The 17,372-nt window shown below is 49.9% G+C and overlaps 1 protein-coding gene across 2 annotated transcripts; it reads left to right on the top strand.

Annotated features, from left to right (window-relative positions):
* Nucleotides 1-866: 866 nt before the first annotated feature.
* Nucleotides 867-17,011, top strand: LOC142475390 (riboflavin-binding protein-like). Of its 2 annotated transcripts, none has more exons than XM_075581307.1 (5): nucleotides 867-1,000; nucleotides 10,971-11,124; nucleotides 15,107-15,188; nucleotides 15,274-15,402; nucleotides 16,849-17,011. In XM_075581307.1, exons 2-5 carry the CDS (start codon nucleotides 10,977-10,979, stop codon nucleotides 16,994-16,996), a joined length of 507 nt encoding a protein of 168 aa, XP_075437422.1. In that variant the 5' UTR covers nucleotides 867-1,000; nucleotides 10,971-10,976; the 3' UTR covers nucleotides 16,997-17,011. The 2 variants fall into 2 exon arrangements, with proteins under 2 accessions (XP_075437422.1, XP_075437421.1); XM_075581306.1 differs by lacking the exon at nucleotides 867-1,000 and adding an exon at nucleotides 1,757-1,929.
* Nucleotides 17,012-17,372: the final 361 nt, after the last annotated feature.

Genomic DNA, 17,372 nt, shown 5'->3' with positions numbered 1-17,372 from the left:
TTTACAACGAATGGCTTATCCTACGCTATGCAATGCATACCTATGTTCATTTTTACAACGCCAAAACGGCTTATCCAACGCTCTTACGACGCTTTGCAAAGTTGTTTATGTGTATATAATATATATATTATACTATATAATATATTATATTTTTATATTATATATATAATACAGTATATGCACGATATAATTTATGTGTGTGCTGCGTATCTTATTGCCTGCGTAAAATATTTTGTGTATTTTAACGTTAAAAATGCCTTCAGGAACGGAAGCTTTCACTTAAACAGTGTTCCTGCGGGAAAACGTGTTTCGCTTTACAACGTTTCGCTTTACAACGCCATTTTGAGTAACGCATTGTGTCGGATAACCGAGGACTGCCTGTATATATAATATACATACACACACACACATACACACACACACACACAGTATATATGTGAGTGTGTATATACATAGAAATATTATATATATGTGTGTGTGTGTGTGTGTGTGTGTGTGTGTGTGTGTGTGTGTGTGTGTGTGTGTGTGTGTGTGTGTGTGTGTGTGTGTGTGTGTGTGTGTGTGTGTGTGTGTGTGTGTGTGTCCATACATATAAATGTATGTGTATGTATTTATAAATATATGTATAAATAAAAAAATTAAAAATATATATACACACACACACACACACACACACACACACACACACACACACACACACACACACACACACACACACACACGTGTGTGTATGTTTGTAACCAGGAGACAGAGGATGATCCTCGGGTGACATATGTCACTGTAACCCAGGGGGTGATACAGAGTGACCGGTCCCGAGTGTGGAGGGGTGGGAGGGGAGGGACAGAGGGATTGGACAGGTTGGGGGGGGGGGGGGGGAGTAGTGAATCTTTAGACACACACACACACAGCACCACTGCATTGTGAGCAGAAAGGAGACAGTGACACAGCCCGGTGACACACTGCGGACAGGAGAGCCTCACACACAGCCGGAATACTGCAGGTGGGAGAGAGGGAGGGAGGGAGGGGGGGGGGAAGGAGAGAAGGAGGGAGGGAGAAATGGGGAAGGAGGCAGGGAGAGAGGGAAGGAAGGAGAGAGATGGGAGAGGAGGGAGGGGAAGGAGGGAGAGAGAAGGAGGGAGAGAAGGAAGAAGACAGATGGGAGAGGCGGGAGAGAGGGGGAAGGATGGAGGGAGAGAGGGGGAAGGATGGAGGGAGAGAGAGGGAAGGAGGGAGGGAATGAGAGGGAGGGAGGGAGAGAGAGGGAAGGAAGGAGAGATGGAAGGAGGGAGGGATGGATGGAGAGAGAAGGAAGGAGAGATGGAAGGAGGGACAGGGGGAAGGAGGGAAGGAAGGAAGGAAGGAAGGAGGGAGAGATGGGGAAAGAGGGAGAGAGAGGGGGAAGGAGGGAGTGGAAGAGGGAAGGAGGGAGAAAGAAGAAAGGAGAGAGAGAAGGAGGGAGAGGGGATTGAGAAAGAGACAGAAAGGAAAGGGGGAATGAGGAGAAAGGGGGACGGAAAGAGGGAGAGAAGGAGGGAGGGAGAGAGGGGAAGAAGGAAGGAGGGAGAGAAGGAAGGAGAGAGGGGTTGGGAAGGAGGGAAAGAAATGGAAGGAAAGAGAGAGAGAAGGAAGGAGAGAGGATGGGTGATAAGGAGGGAGGGAGAGAGGGGTAAGGTGGGAGAGAGAGAAGAGTGAGGGGGAGAGGGGTAAGGAGGGAGAGAGAAGGAAGGAGGAAGACGGAGAGAAGAAGGGAGAGGTAGAGGCAAAGGGCGGAGAGGGAATGAGGGTGAATGAGGAAGAGAGGAAAGAGGAGGAGTGAGAGGGGAGGAAGAGAGGGAAAGAGGAGGAAGAAGAGTGAGAGAGGAGGAAGGAGAGAGGGAGTGAGAGAGGAGGAAAGAGAGAGGACAAGGTGGATAAAACACATGAGAGATGGTAAGAGAAACAGGGGAGAGGGGTAGAAAGATGAGAGAGTGCAACTGAGAGCAGCAGCTTATGTGAGACTGCAGATGAGAGAGGGATGTGGAGAAGGGAGAAACAGAGAGAGCGAAAGAGAAAGACAGAGAGCGAAAGAGACAGAGGGAGAGAGAGAGAGAGAGAGAGAGAGAGAGAGAGAGAGAGAGAGAGAGATAGAATGAGTGGGAGAGAGAATGAGAGTGAGAGAGAGAGAGAGTGAGAGAATGCAACAGGTTATATCATAGCATAATAACATAGTGTGTTTGAGTGTGACAGGGTGTATGTGTGTGTGAGTGTGACAGGGTGTATGTGTGTGAGGGTGACAGGGTGTATGTATGTGTGAGTGTGAAAGGGTGTATGTATGTGAGGGTGACAGGGTGTATGTGTGTGAGGGTGACAGGGTGTATGTGTGTGGGGGTGACAGGGTGTATGTGTGTCAGGGTGACAGGGTGTATGTGTGTGAGGGTGACAGGGTGTATGTGTGTGAGGGTGACAGGGTGTATGTGTGTGAGGGTGACAGGGTGTATGCGTGTGAGGGTGACAGGGTGTATGCATGTGAGGGTGACAGGGTGTATGTGTGTGTGAGTGTGAAAGGGTGTATGTATGTGAGGGTGACAGGGTGTATGTATGTGAGGGTGAAAGGGTGTATGTGTGTGAGGGTGACAGGGTGTATGTGTGTGAGTGTGACAGGGTGTATGTGTGTGGGGGTGACAGGGTGTATGTGTGTGGGGGTGACAGGGTGTATGTGTGTCAGGGTGACAGGGTGTATGCGTGTGAGGGTGACAGGGTGTATGCGTGTGAGGGTGACAGGGTGTATGCATGTGAGGGTGACAGGGTGTATGTGTGTGTGAGTGTGACAGGGTGTATGTGTGTGAGGGTGACAGGGTGTATGTATGTGTGAGTGTGAAAGGGTGTATGTGTGTGGGGGTGACAGGGTGTATGTGTGTGAGGGTGACAGGGTGTATGTGTGTGGGGGTGACAGGGTGTATGTGTGTCAGGGTGACAGGGTGTATGTGTGTGAGGGTGACAGGGTGTATGCATGTGAGGGTGACAGGGTGTATGCATGTGAGGGTGACAGGGTGTATGCATGTGAGGGTGACAGGGTGTATGTGTGTGTGAGTGTGAAAGGGTGTATGTATGTGAGGGTGACAGGGTGTATGTATGTGAGGGTGACAGGGTGTATGTGTGTGAGGGTGACAGGGTGTATGTGTGTGAGTGTGACAGGGTGTATGTGTGTGGGGGTGACAGGGTGTATGTGTGTGGGGGTGACAGGGTGTATGTGTGTCAGGGTGACAGGGTGTATGCGTGTGAGGGTGACAGGGTGTATGCATGTGAGGGTGACAGGGTGTATGTGTGTGTGAGGGTGACAGGGTGTATGTGTGTGAGGGTGACAGGGTGTATGTGTGTGAGGGTGACAGGGTGTATGTGTGTGAGGGTGACAGGGTGTATGTGTGTGAGGATGACAGGGTGTATGTGTGTGAGGGTGACATGGTGTATGTGTGTGAGTGTGACAGGGTGTATGTGTGTGAGGGTGACAGGGTGTATGTGTGTGAGGGTGACAGGGTGTATGTGTGTGAGGGTGACAGGGTGTATGTGTGTGAGGGTGACAGGGTGTATGTGTGTGAGGGTGACAGGGTGTATGTGTGTGAGGGTGACAGGGTGTATGTGTGTGTGGGTGACAGGGTGTATGTGTGTGAGTGTGACAGGGTGTATGTGTGTGAGGGTGACAGGGTGTATATGTGTGTGAGTGTGACAGGGTGTATGTGTGTGAGGGTGACAGGGTGTATGTGTGTGAGGGTGACAGGGTGTATGTGTGTGAGGGTGACAGGGTGTATGTATGTGAGGGTGACAGGGTGTATGTGTGTGTGAGTGTGACAGGGTGTATGTGTGTGGGGGTGACAGGGTGTATGTGTGTGAGGGTGACAGGGTGTATGTGTGTGAGGGTGACAGGGTGTATGTGTGTGAGGGTGACAGGGTGTGTATGTGTGAGTGTGACAGGGTGTATGTGTGTGTGAGTGTGACAGGGTGTATGTGTGTGAGGGTGACAGGCTGTATGTGTGTGTGAGGGTGACAGGGTGTATGTGTGTGTGAGGGTGACAGGGTGTATGTGTGTGTGAGGGTGACAGGGTGTATGTGTGTGTGAGGGTGACAGGGTGTATGTGTGTGTGAGTGTGACAGGGTGTATGTGTGTGAGGGTGACAGGGTGTATATGTGTGTGAGGGTTACACGGTGTATGTGTGTGTGAGTGTGACATGGTGTGGGTGTGTGTGGGTGTGTGTGAAGGTGTGTGTGTGAGTGTGACACGGTGTATGTGTGTGAGTGTGACAGGGTGTATGTGTGTGTGACAGGGTGTATGTGTGTGAGGGTGACATGGTGTATGTATCTGAGGGTGACAGGGTGTATGTGTGTGTGAGTGTGAGAGGGTGTATCTGTGCGAGTGTGAGAGGGTATATGTGTGCGAGTGTGACAGGGTATATGTGTGCGAGTGTGACAGGGTATATATGTGTGAGTGTGACAGGGTATATATGTGTGTGACAGGGTATATATGTGTGTGAGTGTGACAGGGTATGTGTGTGTGAGAAGGTGTGTGTGTGTGAGTGTGACAGGGTGTATGTGTGTGAGTGTGACAGGGTATATGTCTGCGAGTGTGACAGGGTGTATGTGTGTGTGTATGTGTGTGTGACAGGGTGTATGTGTGTGAGTGTTACAGGGTATATGTGTGTGAGTGTGACAGGGTGTGTGTGAGAGTGTGACAGGGTATATATATGTGTGTGTGTGACAGTGTGTATATATGTGTGAGTGTGACAGTGTGTATATATGTGTGAGTGTGACAGGGTATATGTGTGTGAGTGTGACAGGATATATGTGTGTGAGTGTGACAGGGTGTATGTGTGTGTGTGTGACAGGGTGTGTGTGTGTGGGTGTGACAGGGTATATATATATATATATATATATATATATATATATATATATATATATATATATATATATGTGTGTGTGTGTGTGTGAGTGTGACAGGGTGTGAGTGTGACATTGTGTGTGTGTGAGTGACAATGTGTATATATGTGTGAGTGTGACGGTGTATGTATATGTGTGAGTGTGACAGGGTGTATGTGTGTGAGTGGGACAGGGTGTATGTGTGAGGGTGACAGGGTGTATATATGTGTGAGTGTGACAGGGTGTATGTGTGTGTGAGTGTTACAAGGTTTGTGTAGGTGTGAGTGTGACAGGGTGTATGTGTTTCAGAAGCCGGGTTACTGCTATAACATGTTACAGGGGCAATAAGGCATTCAGGAGGCGGGTTACTGCTATAACATGTTACAGGGGCAATAAGGCACTCAGGAGGCGGGTTACTGCTATAACATGTTACAGGGGCAATAAGGCACTCAGGAGGCGGGTTACTGCAATAACATGTTACAGGGGCAATAAGGCACTCAGGAGGCGGTTTACTGCAATAACATGTTACAGGGGCAATAAGGCACTTAGGAGGCGGGTTACTTCAATAACGTTACAGGGGCAATAAGGCACTCAGGAGGCGGGTTACTGCAATAATGTTACAGGGGCAATAAGGCAATCAGGAGACGGGTTACTGCAATAACATGTTACAGGGGCAATAAGGTACTCAGGAGGCGGGTTACTGCAATAACGTTACAGGGGCAATAAGGCAATCAGAAGGCGGGTTACTGCAATAACATGTTACAGGGGCAATAAGGCACTCAGGAGGCGGGTTACTGCAATAACATGTTACAGGGGCAATACGGCACTCAGGAGGCGGGTTACTGCAATAACATTACAGGGGCAATAAGGCAATCAGGAGGCGGGTTACTGCGATAACATGTTACAGGGCAATAAGGCACTCAGGAGGCGGGTTACTGCAATAATGTTACAGGGGCAATAAGGCAATCAGGAGACGGGTTACTGCAATAACATGTTACAGGGGCAATAAGGTACTCAGGAGGCGGGTTACTGCAATAACGTTACAGGGGCAATAAGGCAATCAGAAGGCGGGTTACTGCAATAACATGTTACAGGGGCAATAAGGCACTCAGGAGGCGGGTTAGTGCAATAACATGTTACAGGGGCAATAAGGCACTCAGGAGGCGGGTTACTGCAATAACATGTTACAGGGCAATAAGGCACTCAGGAGGCGGGTTACTGCAATAACACGTTACAGGGGCAATAAGGCAATCAGGAGGCGGGTTACTGCGATAACATGTTACAGGGCAATAAGGCACTCAGGAGGCGGGTTACTGCAATAACATGTTACAGGGGCAATAAGGCACTCAGGAGCCGGGTTACTGCAATAACATGTTACAGGGGCAATAAGGCACTCAGGAGGCGTGTTACTGCAATAACATGTTACAGGGGCAATAAGGCACTCAGGAGGCGGGTTACTGAAATAACATGTTACAGGGGCAAAAAGGCACTCAGGAGCCAGGTTACTGCGATAACATATTAAAGGGGCAATAAAGGCACTCAGGAGGCAGGTTACTGCAATAACATGTTACAGGGACAATAAGGCACTCAGGAGCCGGGTTACTGCAATAGCATGTTACAGGGGCAATAAGGCACTCAGGAGCCGGGTTACTGCAGTAACATGTTACAGGGACAATAAGGCACTCAGGAGGTGGGTTACTGCAATAACATGTTACATGGGTAATAAGGCACTCAGGAGCTGGGTTATTGCGATAACATGTTACAGGGGCAATAAGGCACTCAGGAGGCGGGTTACTGCGATAAAATGTTACAGGGGCAATAAGGCACTCAGGAGGCGGGTTACTGCGATAACATGTTACAGGGGCAATAAGGCACTCAGGAGGCGGGTTACTGCAGTAACATGTTACAGGGGTAATAAGGCACTCAGGAGGCGGGTTACTGCGATAACATGTTACAGGAGCAATAAGGCGCTCAGGAGGCGGGTTACTGCAATAACATGTTACAGGGGCAATAAGGCACTCAGGAGCCGGGTTACTGCAATAACATGTTACAGGGGTAATGAGGCACTCAGGAGGCGGGTTACTGCGATAACATGTTACAGGGGCAATAAGGCACTCAGGAGGCGTGTTACTGCAATAACATGTTACAGGGGCAATAAGGCACTCAGGAGGCGGGTTACTGCAAAAACATGTTACAGGGGCAAAAAGGCACTCAGGAGCCAGGTTACTGCGATAACATGTTACAGGGGCAATAAGGCACTCAGGAGGCGTGTTACTGCAATAACATGTTACAGGGGCAATAAGGCACTCAGGAGGCGGGTTACTGCAATAACATGTTACAGGGGCAATAAGGCACCCAGGAGCCGAGTTACTGCAATAACATGTTACAGGGGCAATAAGGCACTCAGGAGCCGGGTTACTGCAATAACATGTTACAGGGGCAATAAGGCACTCAGGAGGCGGGTTACTGCAATAACATGTTACAGGGGCAATAAGGCACTCAGGAGGCGGGTTACTGCAATAACATGTTACAGGGGCAATAAGGCACTCAGGAGGCGGGTTACTGCAATAACATGTTACAGGGGCAATAAGGCATTCAGGAGGCGGGTTACTGCGATAACATGTTACAGGGGCAATAAGGCACTGAGGAGGCGGGTTACTGCAATAACATGTTACAGGGGCAATAAGGCACTCAGGAGGCGGGTTACTGCAATAACATGTTACAGGGGCAATAAGGCACTCAGGAGCCGGGTTACTGCAATAACATGTTACAGGGGCAATAAGGCACTCAGGCGGCGGGTTACTGCAATAACATGTTACAGGGACAGTAAGGCACTCAGGAGGCGGGTTACTGCAATAACATGTTACAGGGGCAATAAGGCACTCAGGAGGCGGGTTACTGCAATAACATGTTACAGGGGCAATAAGGCACTCAGGAGGCGGGTTACTGCAATAACATGTTACTGGGGCAATAAGGCACTCAAGAGGCGGGTTACTGCGATAACATGTTACAGGGGCAATAAGGCACTCAGGAGGCGGGTTACTGCAATAACATGTTACAGGGGCAATAAGGCACTCAGGAGGCGGGTTACTGCGATAACATGTTACAGGGGCAATAAGGCACTCAGGAGGCGGGTTACTGCAATAACATGTTACAGGGGCAATAAGGCACTCATGAGGCGGGTTACTGCAATAACATGTTACAGGGGCAATAAGGCACTCAGGAGGCGGGTTACTGCAATAACATGTTACAGCGGCAATAAGGCACTCAGGAGGCGGGTTACTGCAATAACATGTTACAGGGGCAATAAGGCACTCAGGAGCCGGGTTACTGCAGTAACATGTTACAGGGACAATAAGGCACTCAGGAGGCGGGGTACTGCAATAACATGTTACAGGGGCAATAAGGCACTCAGGAGGCGGGTTACTGCAATAACATGTTACAGGGACAATAAGGCACTCAGGAGCCGGGTTACTGCGATAACATATTACAGGGGCAATAAGGCACTCAGGAGGCGGGTTACTGCAATAACATGTTACAGGGGCAATAAGGCACTCAGGAGGCGGGTTACTGCAATAACATGTTACAGGGACAATAAGGCACTCAGGAGGCGGGTTACTGCGATAACATGTTACAGGGGCAATAAGGCACTCAGGAGCCGGGTTACTGCGATAACATGTTACAGGGGCAATAAGGCACTCAGGAGGCGTGTTACTGCAATAACATGTTACAGGGACAATAAGGCACTCAGGAGGCGGGTTACTGCAGTAACAGGTTACAGGGGCAATAAGGCACTCAGGAGGCGGGTTACTGCAATAACATGTTACAGGGGCAATAAGGCACTCAGGAGGCGGGTTACTGCAATAACATGTTACAGGGGCAATAAGGCACTCAGGAGGCGGGTTACTGCAATAACATGTTACAGGGACAATAAGGCACTCAGGAGGCGGGTTACTGCGATAACATGTTACAGGGGCAATAAGGCACTCAGGAGGCGGGTTACTGCAATAACATGTTACAGGGGCAATAAGGCACTCAGGAGGCGGGTTACTGCAATAACATGTTACAGGGGCAATAAGGCACTCAGGAGGCGGGTTACTGCAATAACATGTTACAGGGGCAATAAGGCACTCAGGAGGCGGGTTACTGCAATAACATGTTACAGGGACAATAAGGCACTCAGGAGGCGGGTTACTGCAATAACATGTTACAGGGGCAATAAGGCACTCAGGAGGCGGGTTACTGCGATAACATGTTACAGGGGCAATAAGGCACTCAGGAGGCGGGTTACTGCGATAACATGTTACAGGGGCAATAAGGCACTCAGGGGCGGGTTACTGCAATAACATGTTACAGGGGCAATAAGGCACTCAGGAGGCGGGTTACTGCAATAACATGTTACAGGGACAATAAGGCACTCAGGAGGCGGGTTACTGCAATAACATGTTACAGGGGCAATAAGGCACTCAGGAGGCGGGTTACTGCAATAACGTTACAGGGACAATAAGGCACTCAGGAGGTGGGTTACTGCAGTAACATGTTACATGGGGCAATAAGGCACTCAGGAGGTGGGTTACTGCAGTAACATGTTACAGGGACAATAAGGCACTCAGGAGGCGGGTTACTGCAATAACATGTTAGAGGGACAATAAGGCACTCAGGAGGCGGGTTACTGCAATAACATGTTACAGGGGCAATAAGGCACTCAGGGGGTGGGTTACTGCAATAACATGTTACAGGGGCAATAAGGCACTCAGGAGGTGGGTTACTGCAGTAACATGTTACAGGGACAATAAGGCACTCAGGAGGCACTCAGGAGGCGGGTTACTGCGATAACATGTTACAGGGGCAATAAGGCACTCAGGAGGCGGGTTACTGCAATAACATGTTACAGGGACAATAAGGCACTCAGGAGGCGGGTTACTGCAATAACATGTTATATGGGGCAATAAGGCACTCAGGAGGCGGGTTACTGCGATAACATGTTACAGGGACAATAAGGCACTCAGGAGGCGGGTTACTGCAATAACGTTACAGGGACAATAAGGCACTCAGGAGGTGGGTTACTGCAGTAACATGTTACAGGGACAATAAGGCACTCAGGAGGCACTCAGGAGGCGGGTTACTGCGATAACATGTTACAGGGGCAATAAGGCACTCAGGAGGCGGGTTACTGCAATAACATGTTACAGGGACAATAAGGCACTCAGGAGGCGGGTTACTGCAATAACATGTTATATGGGGCAATAAGGCACTCAGGAGGCGGGTTACTGCGATAACATGTTACAGGGACAATAAGGCACTCAGGAGGCGGGTTACTGCGATAACACGTTACAGGGGCAATAAGGCACTCAGGAGGCGGGTTACTGCGATAACATGTTACAGGGGCAATAAGGCACTCAGGAGGCGGGTTACTGCAATAACATGTTACAGGGGCAATAAGGTACTCAGGAGGCGGGTTACTGCGATAACATGTTACAAGGGCAATAAGGCACTCAGGAGGCGGGTTACTGCAATAACGTTACAGGGACAATAAGGCACTCAGGAGGTGGGTTACTGCAGTAACATGTTACATGGGGCAATAAGGCACTCAGGAGGTGGGTTACTGCAGTAACATGTTACAGGGGTAATAAGGCACTCAGGAGGCGGGTTACTGCGATAACACGTTACAGGGGCAATAAGGCACTCAGGAGCCGGGTTACTGCAATAGCATGTTACAGGGGCAATAAGGCACTCAGGAGGCGGGTTACTGCAATAACACGTTACAGGGGCAATAAGGCACTCAGGAGGCGGGTTACTGCAATAACACGTTACAGGGGCAATAAGGCACTCAGGAGGCGGGTTACTGCGATAACATGTTACAGGGACAATAAGGCACTCAGGAGGTGGGTTACTGCGATAACACGTTACAGGGGCAATAAGGCACTCAGGAGGCGGGTTACTGCAATAACACGTTACAGGGGCAATAAGGTACTCAGGAGGCGGGTTACTGCGATAACATGTTACAGGGGCAATAAGGCACTCAGGAGGCGGGTTACCGCAGTGGTAGGTGTGCAGTAAGAATGTTATTTCTCCCCCCACAGATCAGCATGTCCGCCCTCCTCCTCTCTCTCCTTTCCTCCTCCCTCCTGGTGTCCCTCTCCGAGGGGTCTCAGGGAAGGTGCCTGCCGGGCACGGAGCAGAAGCAGACCCCCGGGGCTGAGCACCAACTGACGGAGTGTCAGCAATACTCTGAGAGTGAGTGAGAGTGTGAGTGTGAGGGGGGGCTTTCCACTCATCTCAGAATCTGTGCCACCCCCTCCCCCACCCCACCCCCCACACAGACAGGTTAATCTCCTGCTAGGCACACAATACTGCCTCTGCTATTCCTGTACTAACCCCCACACCCAGCTCTATCCTGCCCTGCACCTCTCTGCTATTCCTGTACTGACCCCCCCACACACACACACAGCTCTGTCACTGCACCTCCATCCTGCCCTGCACCTCTCTGCTATTCCTGTACTGACCCCCCCCCACACACACACACAGCTCTGTCACTGCACCTCCATCCTGCCCTGCACCTCTCTCCTATTCCTGTACTGACCCCCCACACACACACACAGCTCTGTCACTGCACCTCCATCCTGCCCTGCACCTCTCTGCTATTCCTGTACTGACCCCCCCCCACACACACACACAGCTCTGTCACTGCACCTCCATCCTGCCCTGCTCCTCTCTGCTATTCCTATACTGACACCCCCCCCCACACACACACACACACACACACAGCTCTGTCACTGCACCTCCATCCTGCCCTGCATCTCTCTACTATTCCTGTACTGCCCCCCCCCCCCCCACACACACACAGCTCTGTCACTGCACCTCCATCCTGCCCTGCACCTCTCTGCTATTCCTGTACTGACCCCCCCCCCCCCCCACACACAGCTCTGTCACTGCACCTCCATCCTGCCCTGCACCTCTCTGCTATTCCTGTACTGCACCCCCCCCCCCCACACACACACACAGCTCTGTCACTGCACCTCCATCCTGCCCTGCACCTCTCTGCTATTCCTGTACTGACCCCCCCCCCCCCACACACACACACACACAGCTCTGGCACTGCACCTTCATCCTGCCCTGCACCTCTCTGCTATTCCTGTACTGACCCCACACACACAGCTCTCTCTCCTTCTGCTATTCCTGTACTGACACAGACACACACACACAGCTCTCTCTCTCCTTCTGCTATTCCTGTACTGACACACACACACAGCTTTCTCTCTCTCTCCTTCTGCTATTCCTGTACTGACACACACACACACACACACACATACAGCTCTCTCTCTCTCCTTCTCCTATTCCTGTACTGACACATACACACACACACACACACAGCTCTCTCTCTCTCTCCTTCTGTTATTCCTGTACTGACACACACACACACAGCTCTCTCTCTCTCCTTCTGCTATTCCTGTACTGACACATACACACACACACACAGCTCTCTCTCTCCTTCTGCTATTCCTGTACTGACACATACACACACACAGCTCTATCTCCTTCTGCTATTCCTGTACTGACACATACACACACACACAGCTCTCTCTCTCCTTCTGCTATTCCTGTACTGACACACACACACACACACACACACACACACACAGCTCCCTCTCTCCTTCTGCTATTCCTGTACTGACACACACACAGTTCTCTCTCTCCTTCTGCTATTCCTGTACTGACACACACACACACACACACACACACACAGCTCCCTCTCTCCTTCTGCTATTCCTGTACTGACACACACACACACACACACACACAGACACACACAGCTCTCTCTCTCCTTCTGCTATTCCAGTACTGACACATACACACACACAGCTCTATCTCCTTCTGCTATTCCTGTACTGACACATACACACACACACAGCTCTCTCTCTCCTTCTGCTATTCCTGTACTGACACACAGACACACACACAGCTCTCTCTCCTTCTGCTATTCCTGTACTGACACATACACATACACAGCTCTATCTCCTTCTGCTATTCCTGTACTGACACACACACACACACAGCTCTCTCTCTCCTTCTATTCCTGTACTGACACACACACACAGCTCTCTCTCCTTCTGCTATTCCTGTACTGACACACACACACACAGCTCTCTCTCCTTCTGCTATTCCTGTACTGACACACACACACACAGCTCCCTCTCTCCTTCTGCTATTCCTGTACTGACACATACACACACAGCTCTCTCTCTCCTTCTGCTATTCCTGTACTGACACATACACACACACACACACACACACACACACACACAGCTCTCTCTCTCCTGCTATTCCTGTACTGACACACACACACAGCTCTCTCTCTCCTTCTGCTATTCCTGTACTGACACACATACAGCTCTCTCTCTCCTTCTGCTATTCCTGTACTGACACACACACACACACAGCTCTCTCTCTCCTTCTGCTATTCCTGTACTGACGCACACACACACACACACACACACACACAGCTCCCTCTCCTTCTGCTATTCCTGTACTGCCCCCCCCCCCCACACACACAGCTCTGTCACTGCATCTCCATCCTGCCCTGCACCTCTCTGCTATTCCTGTACTGCACCCCCCCCACACAGCTCTGTCACTGCACCTCCATCCTGCCCTGCACCTCTCTGCTATTCCTGTACTGCACCCCCACACACACACACACACACAGCTCTGTCACTGCACTTCCATCCTGCCCTGCACCTCTGCTATTCCTGTACTGCACCCCCCCCCACACACACACAGCTCTGTCACTGCACCTTCATCCTGCCCTGCACCTCTCTGCTATTCCTGTACTGACCCCCCACACACACACAGCTCTGGCACTGCACCTTCATCCTGCCCTGCACCTCTGCTATTCCTGTACTGACCCCACACACACAGCTCTCTCTCCTTCTGCTATTCCTGTACTGACACACACACACAGCTCTCTCTTTCTGCTATTCCTGTACTGACACACACACACACACACACACACACACACACACACACAGCTCTCTCTCTCCTTCTGCTATTCCTGTACTGACACACACACCTCCCTCTATCCTTCTGCTATTCCTGTACTGACACATACACACACACACAACTTTCTCTCTCCTTCTGCTATTCCTGTACTGACACTGACACACACACACACACACACACACACACACACAGCTCCCTCTCTCCTTCTGCTATTCCTGTACTAACACACACACACACACAGCTCTCTCTCTCCTTCTGCTATTCCTGTACTGACACACACACACAGCTCTCTCTCTCCTTCTGCTATTCCTGTACTGACACACACACACAGCTCTCTCTCTCCTTCTGCTATTCCTGTACTGACACACACACACAGCTCTCTCTCTCTCCTTCTGCTATTCCTGTACTGACACACACACAGCTCTCTCTCTCCTTCTGCTATTCCTGCTGACACACACACACACACAGCTCTCTCTCCTTCTGCTATTCCTGTACTGACACACACACACACACAGCTCTCTCTCCTTCTGCTATTCCTGTACTGACACACACACACACAGCTCTCTCTCCTTCTGCTATTCCTGTACTGACACACACACACACACAGCTCGCTCTCTCCTTCTGCTATTCCTGTACTGACACACACACACACACAGCTCTCTCTCCTTCTGCTATTCCTGTACTGACACACACACACACACACACAGCTCCCTCTCTCCTTCTGTTATTCCTGTACTGACACATACACACATACACACACACAGCTCTCTCTCCTTCTGCTATTCCTGTACTGACACACACACACAGCTCTCTCCTTCTGCTATTCCTGTACGGACACACAGACACACACACAGCTCTCTCTCTCTCTCCTTCTGCTATTCCTGTACTGACACACACACAGCTCTCTCTCTCCTTCTGCTATTCCTGTACTGACACACACACACACAGCTCTCTCTCTCCTTCTGCTATTCCTGTACTGACACACACACACACACACACACACACAGCTCCCTCTCTCCTTCTGCTATTCCTGTACTGACACACACACACACACAGCTCCCTCTCTCCTTCTGCTATTCCTGTACTGACACACACACAGCTCCCTCTCTCCTTCTGCTATTCCTGTACTGACACACACACACACACAGCTCCCTCTCTCCTTCTGCTATTCCTGTACTGACACACACACACAATGATTTAACACTCGGTCTCTCCCCCACAGGTGCCTGCTGCTCCCCGGACCATGTAAACACCCCTCGCCTCACCCCCTTCCCGTGGGACCTGTGTGCCCCCCTCAGCCCCGGGTAAGGACTTTTCCCTCCTCTGCCCCAGTTTGCAGCCGATGAACCGCCGGCCGCCATCTTTAAATATCCCTGCGTCTCTCCCCAGGTGTGAGCGGTTTGCGAGGCGCGTGCAGTGCATGTACCTCTGCTCCCCACATATCTCTGCCTGGGGCCACGCCGACTCTGCCACGGGGATCAGGGACCTGCCCTTGTGCCACGGCTTCTGTGACCACTGGTGAGTCTACACGTGTGTACACATGTACATGTATGGAATCATGTGTGTCTCTGTACACGTGTATATGTGCGTGTCTGTGTACATGTATGGAATTGTGTGTCTCTGTACACGTGTATATGTGCGTGTCTGTGTACATGTATGGAATTGTGTGTCTGCACACGTGTATATGTGCGTGTCTGTGTACATGTATGGAATTGTGTGTCTCTGTACACGTGTATATGTGCGTGTCTGTGTACATGTATGGAATTGTGTGTCTGCACACGTGTATATGTGCGTGTCTGTGTACATGTATGGAATTGTGTGTCTCTGTACACGTGTATATGTGCGTGTCTGTGTACATGTATGGAATTGTGTGTCTGCACACGTGTATATGTGCGTGTCTGTGTACATGTATGGAATTGTGTGTCTCTGTACACGTGTATATGTGCGTGTCTGTGTACATGTATGGAATTGTGTGTCTCTGTACACGTGTATATGTGCATGTCTGTGTACATGTCTGGAATTGTGTCTCTGTACACGTGTATATGTGCGCGTCTGTGTATATGTATGGAATCATGTGTGTCTCTGTACACGTGTATATGTGCGTATCTGTGTACATGTATGGAATTGTGTCTCTGTACACGTGTATATGTGCGTGTCTGTGTACATGTATGGAATTGTGTGTCTCTGTACACGTGTATATGTGCGTGTCTGTGTACATGTATGGAATTGTGTGTCTCTGTACATGTGTATATGTGCGTGTCTGTGTACATGTATGGAATCAAGTGTGTCTCTGTACACGTGTATATGTGCGCCCCTGTGTACATGTATGGAATCATGTGTGTCTCGGTACACATGTATATGTGCGTCCCTGTGTACATGTATGGAATAATGTGTGTCTCTGTACACATGTATATGTGCATGTCTGTGTACATGTATGGAATTAGGTGTCTCTGTACATGTGCGCCCCTGTGTACATGTATGGAATCATGTGTATATGTGATTGTGTACACATGTATGCGTACAAATGTTTGTATACGTGTACTGTGTGTACGTGTTTGTCTGTATACAGAAGTGTGTGTGTATGTACATGTGTGTTTCTGGTTTATCTATGTATATATATGTGTGTGTGTGTGTGTGTGTGTGTGTACCCGTGTCTATATATACTTGTTTGCATGAGTACAGTATATGTCTGTGTATACATATGTATGTGTGTGTGTGTGTGTGTGTGTGTGTGTGTGTGTGTATGTGTGTGTGTGTACATGTGTATTCTATGCACATTCCTTTATCTGTGTTTGTATCTGAGTTTATGTGCGGCTCAGTGTGTATACACATACATCTACTGTATTTACACAAGTGTGTGATTGTGTTTGTTTAACCGAGTGTCTGTCTACTTGCACATGTGTATGTATATCATACATGTTTGTGTCTCCTTGTCACTCATATGTCTCTTTGTCACCACCTCAGGTTTGATGCGTGTAAGGAGGACTTAATATGTACAGGGGACAGCCCATCCAACTGTACCCAAGCGTGTGACACGTACACACAGGTGAGTGTGCAACACACACTCTTATCCCATCACAGGGAGGCGTCACTGACCCTATTATACTTATAGGAACCCCGTGTGTGAGACGCCCTCTTATCCCATCACAGGGAGGTGTCGCTGACCCTATTATACTTATAGGAACGCCGTGTGTGAGACGCCCTCTTATCCCATCACAGGGAGGTGTCACTGACCCTATTATACTTATAGGAACCCCGTGTGTGAGACGCCCTCTTATCCCATCACAGGGAGGTGTCACTGACCCCATTAACGTATAGGAACCCCGTGTGTGAGACGCCCTCTTATCCCCTCACAGGGAGGTGTCACTGACCCTATTATACTTATAGGAACGCCGTGTGTGAGACGCCCTCTTATCCCATCACAGGGAGGTGTCACTGACCCTATTATACTTATAGGAATCCCGTGTGTGAGACGTCCTCTTATCCCA

Source organism: Ascaphus truei, unplaced genomic scaffold (assembly GCF_040206685.1).
Source record: "Ascaphus truei isolate aAscTru1 unplaced genomic scaffold, aAscTru1.hap1 HAP1_SCAFFOLD_1203, whole genome shotgun sequence".
NCBI lineage: Eukaryota > Metazoa > Chordata > Amphibia > Anura > Ascaphidae > Ascaphus > Ascaphus truei.
The sequence above is the reverse complement of the archived record's forward strand: the minus strand, read 5'-3'. Positions and strand labels throughout refer to the sequence as shown.

Bases quoted from the DNA above. Each gene is read 5' to 3' on its own strand.
- LOC142475390 (XM_075581306.1), top strand. The intron at 15,189-15,273 runs GTAAGGACTTTT...GTCTCTCCCCAG, and splicing joins TGTGCCCCCCTCAGCCCCGG to GTGTGAGCGGTTTGCGAGGC. The intron at 15,403-16,848 runs GTGAGTCTACAC...TCACCACCTCAG, and splicing joins CACGGCTTCTGTGACCACTG to GTTTGATGCGTGTAAGGAGG.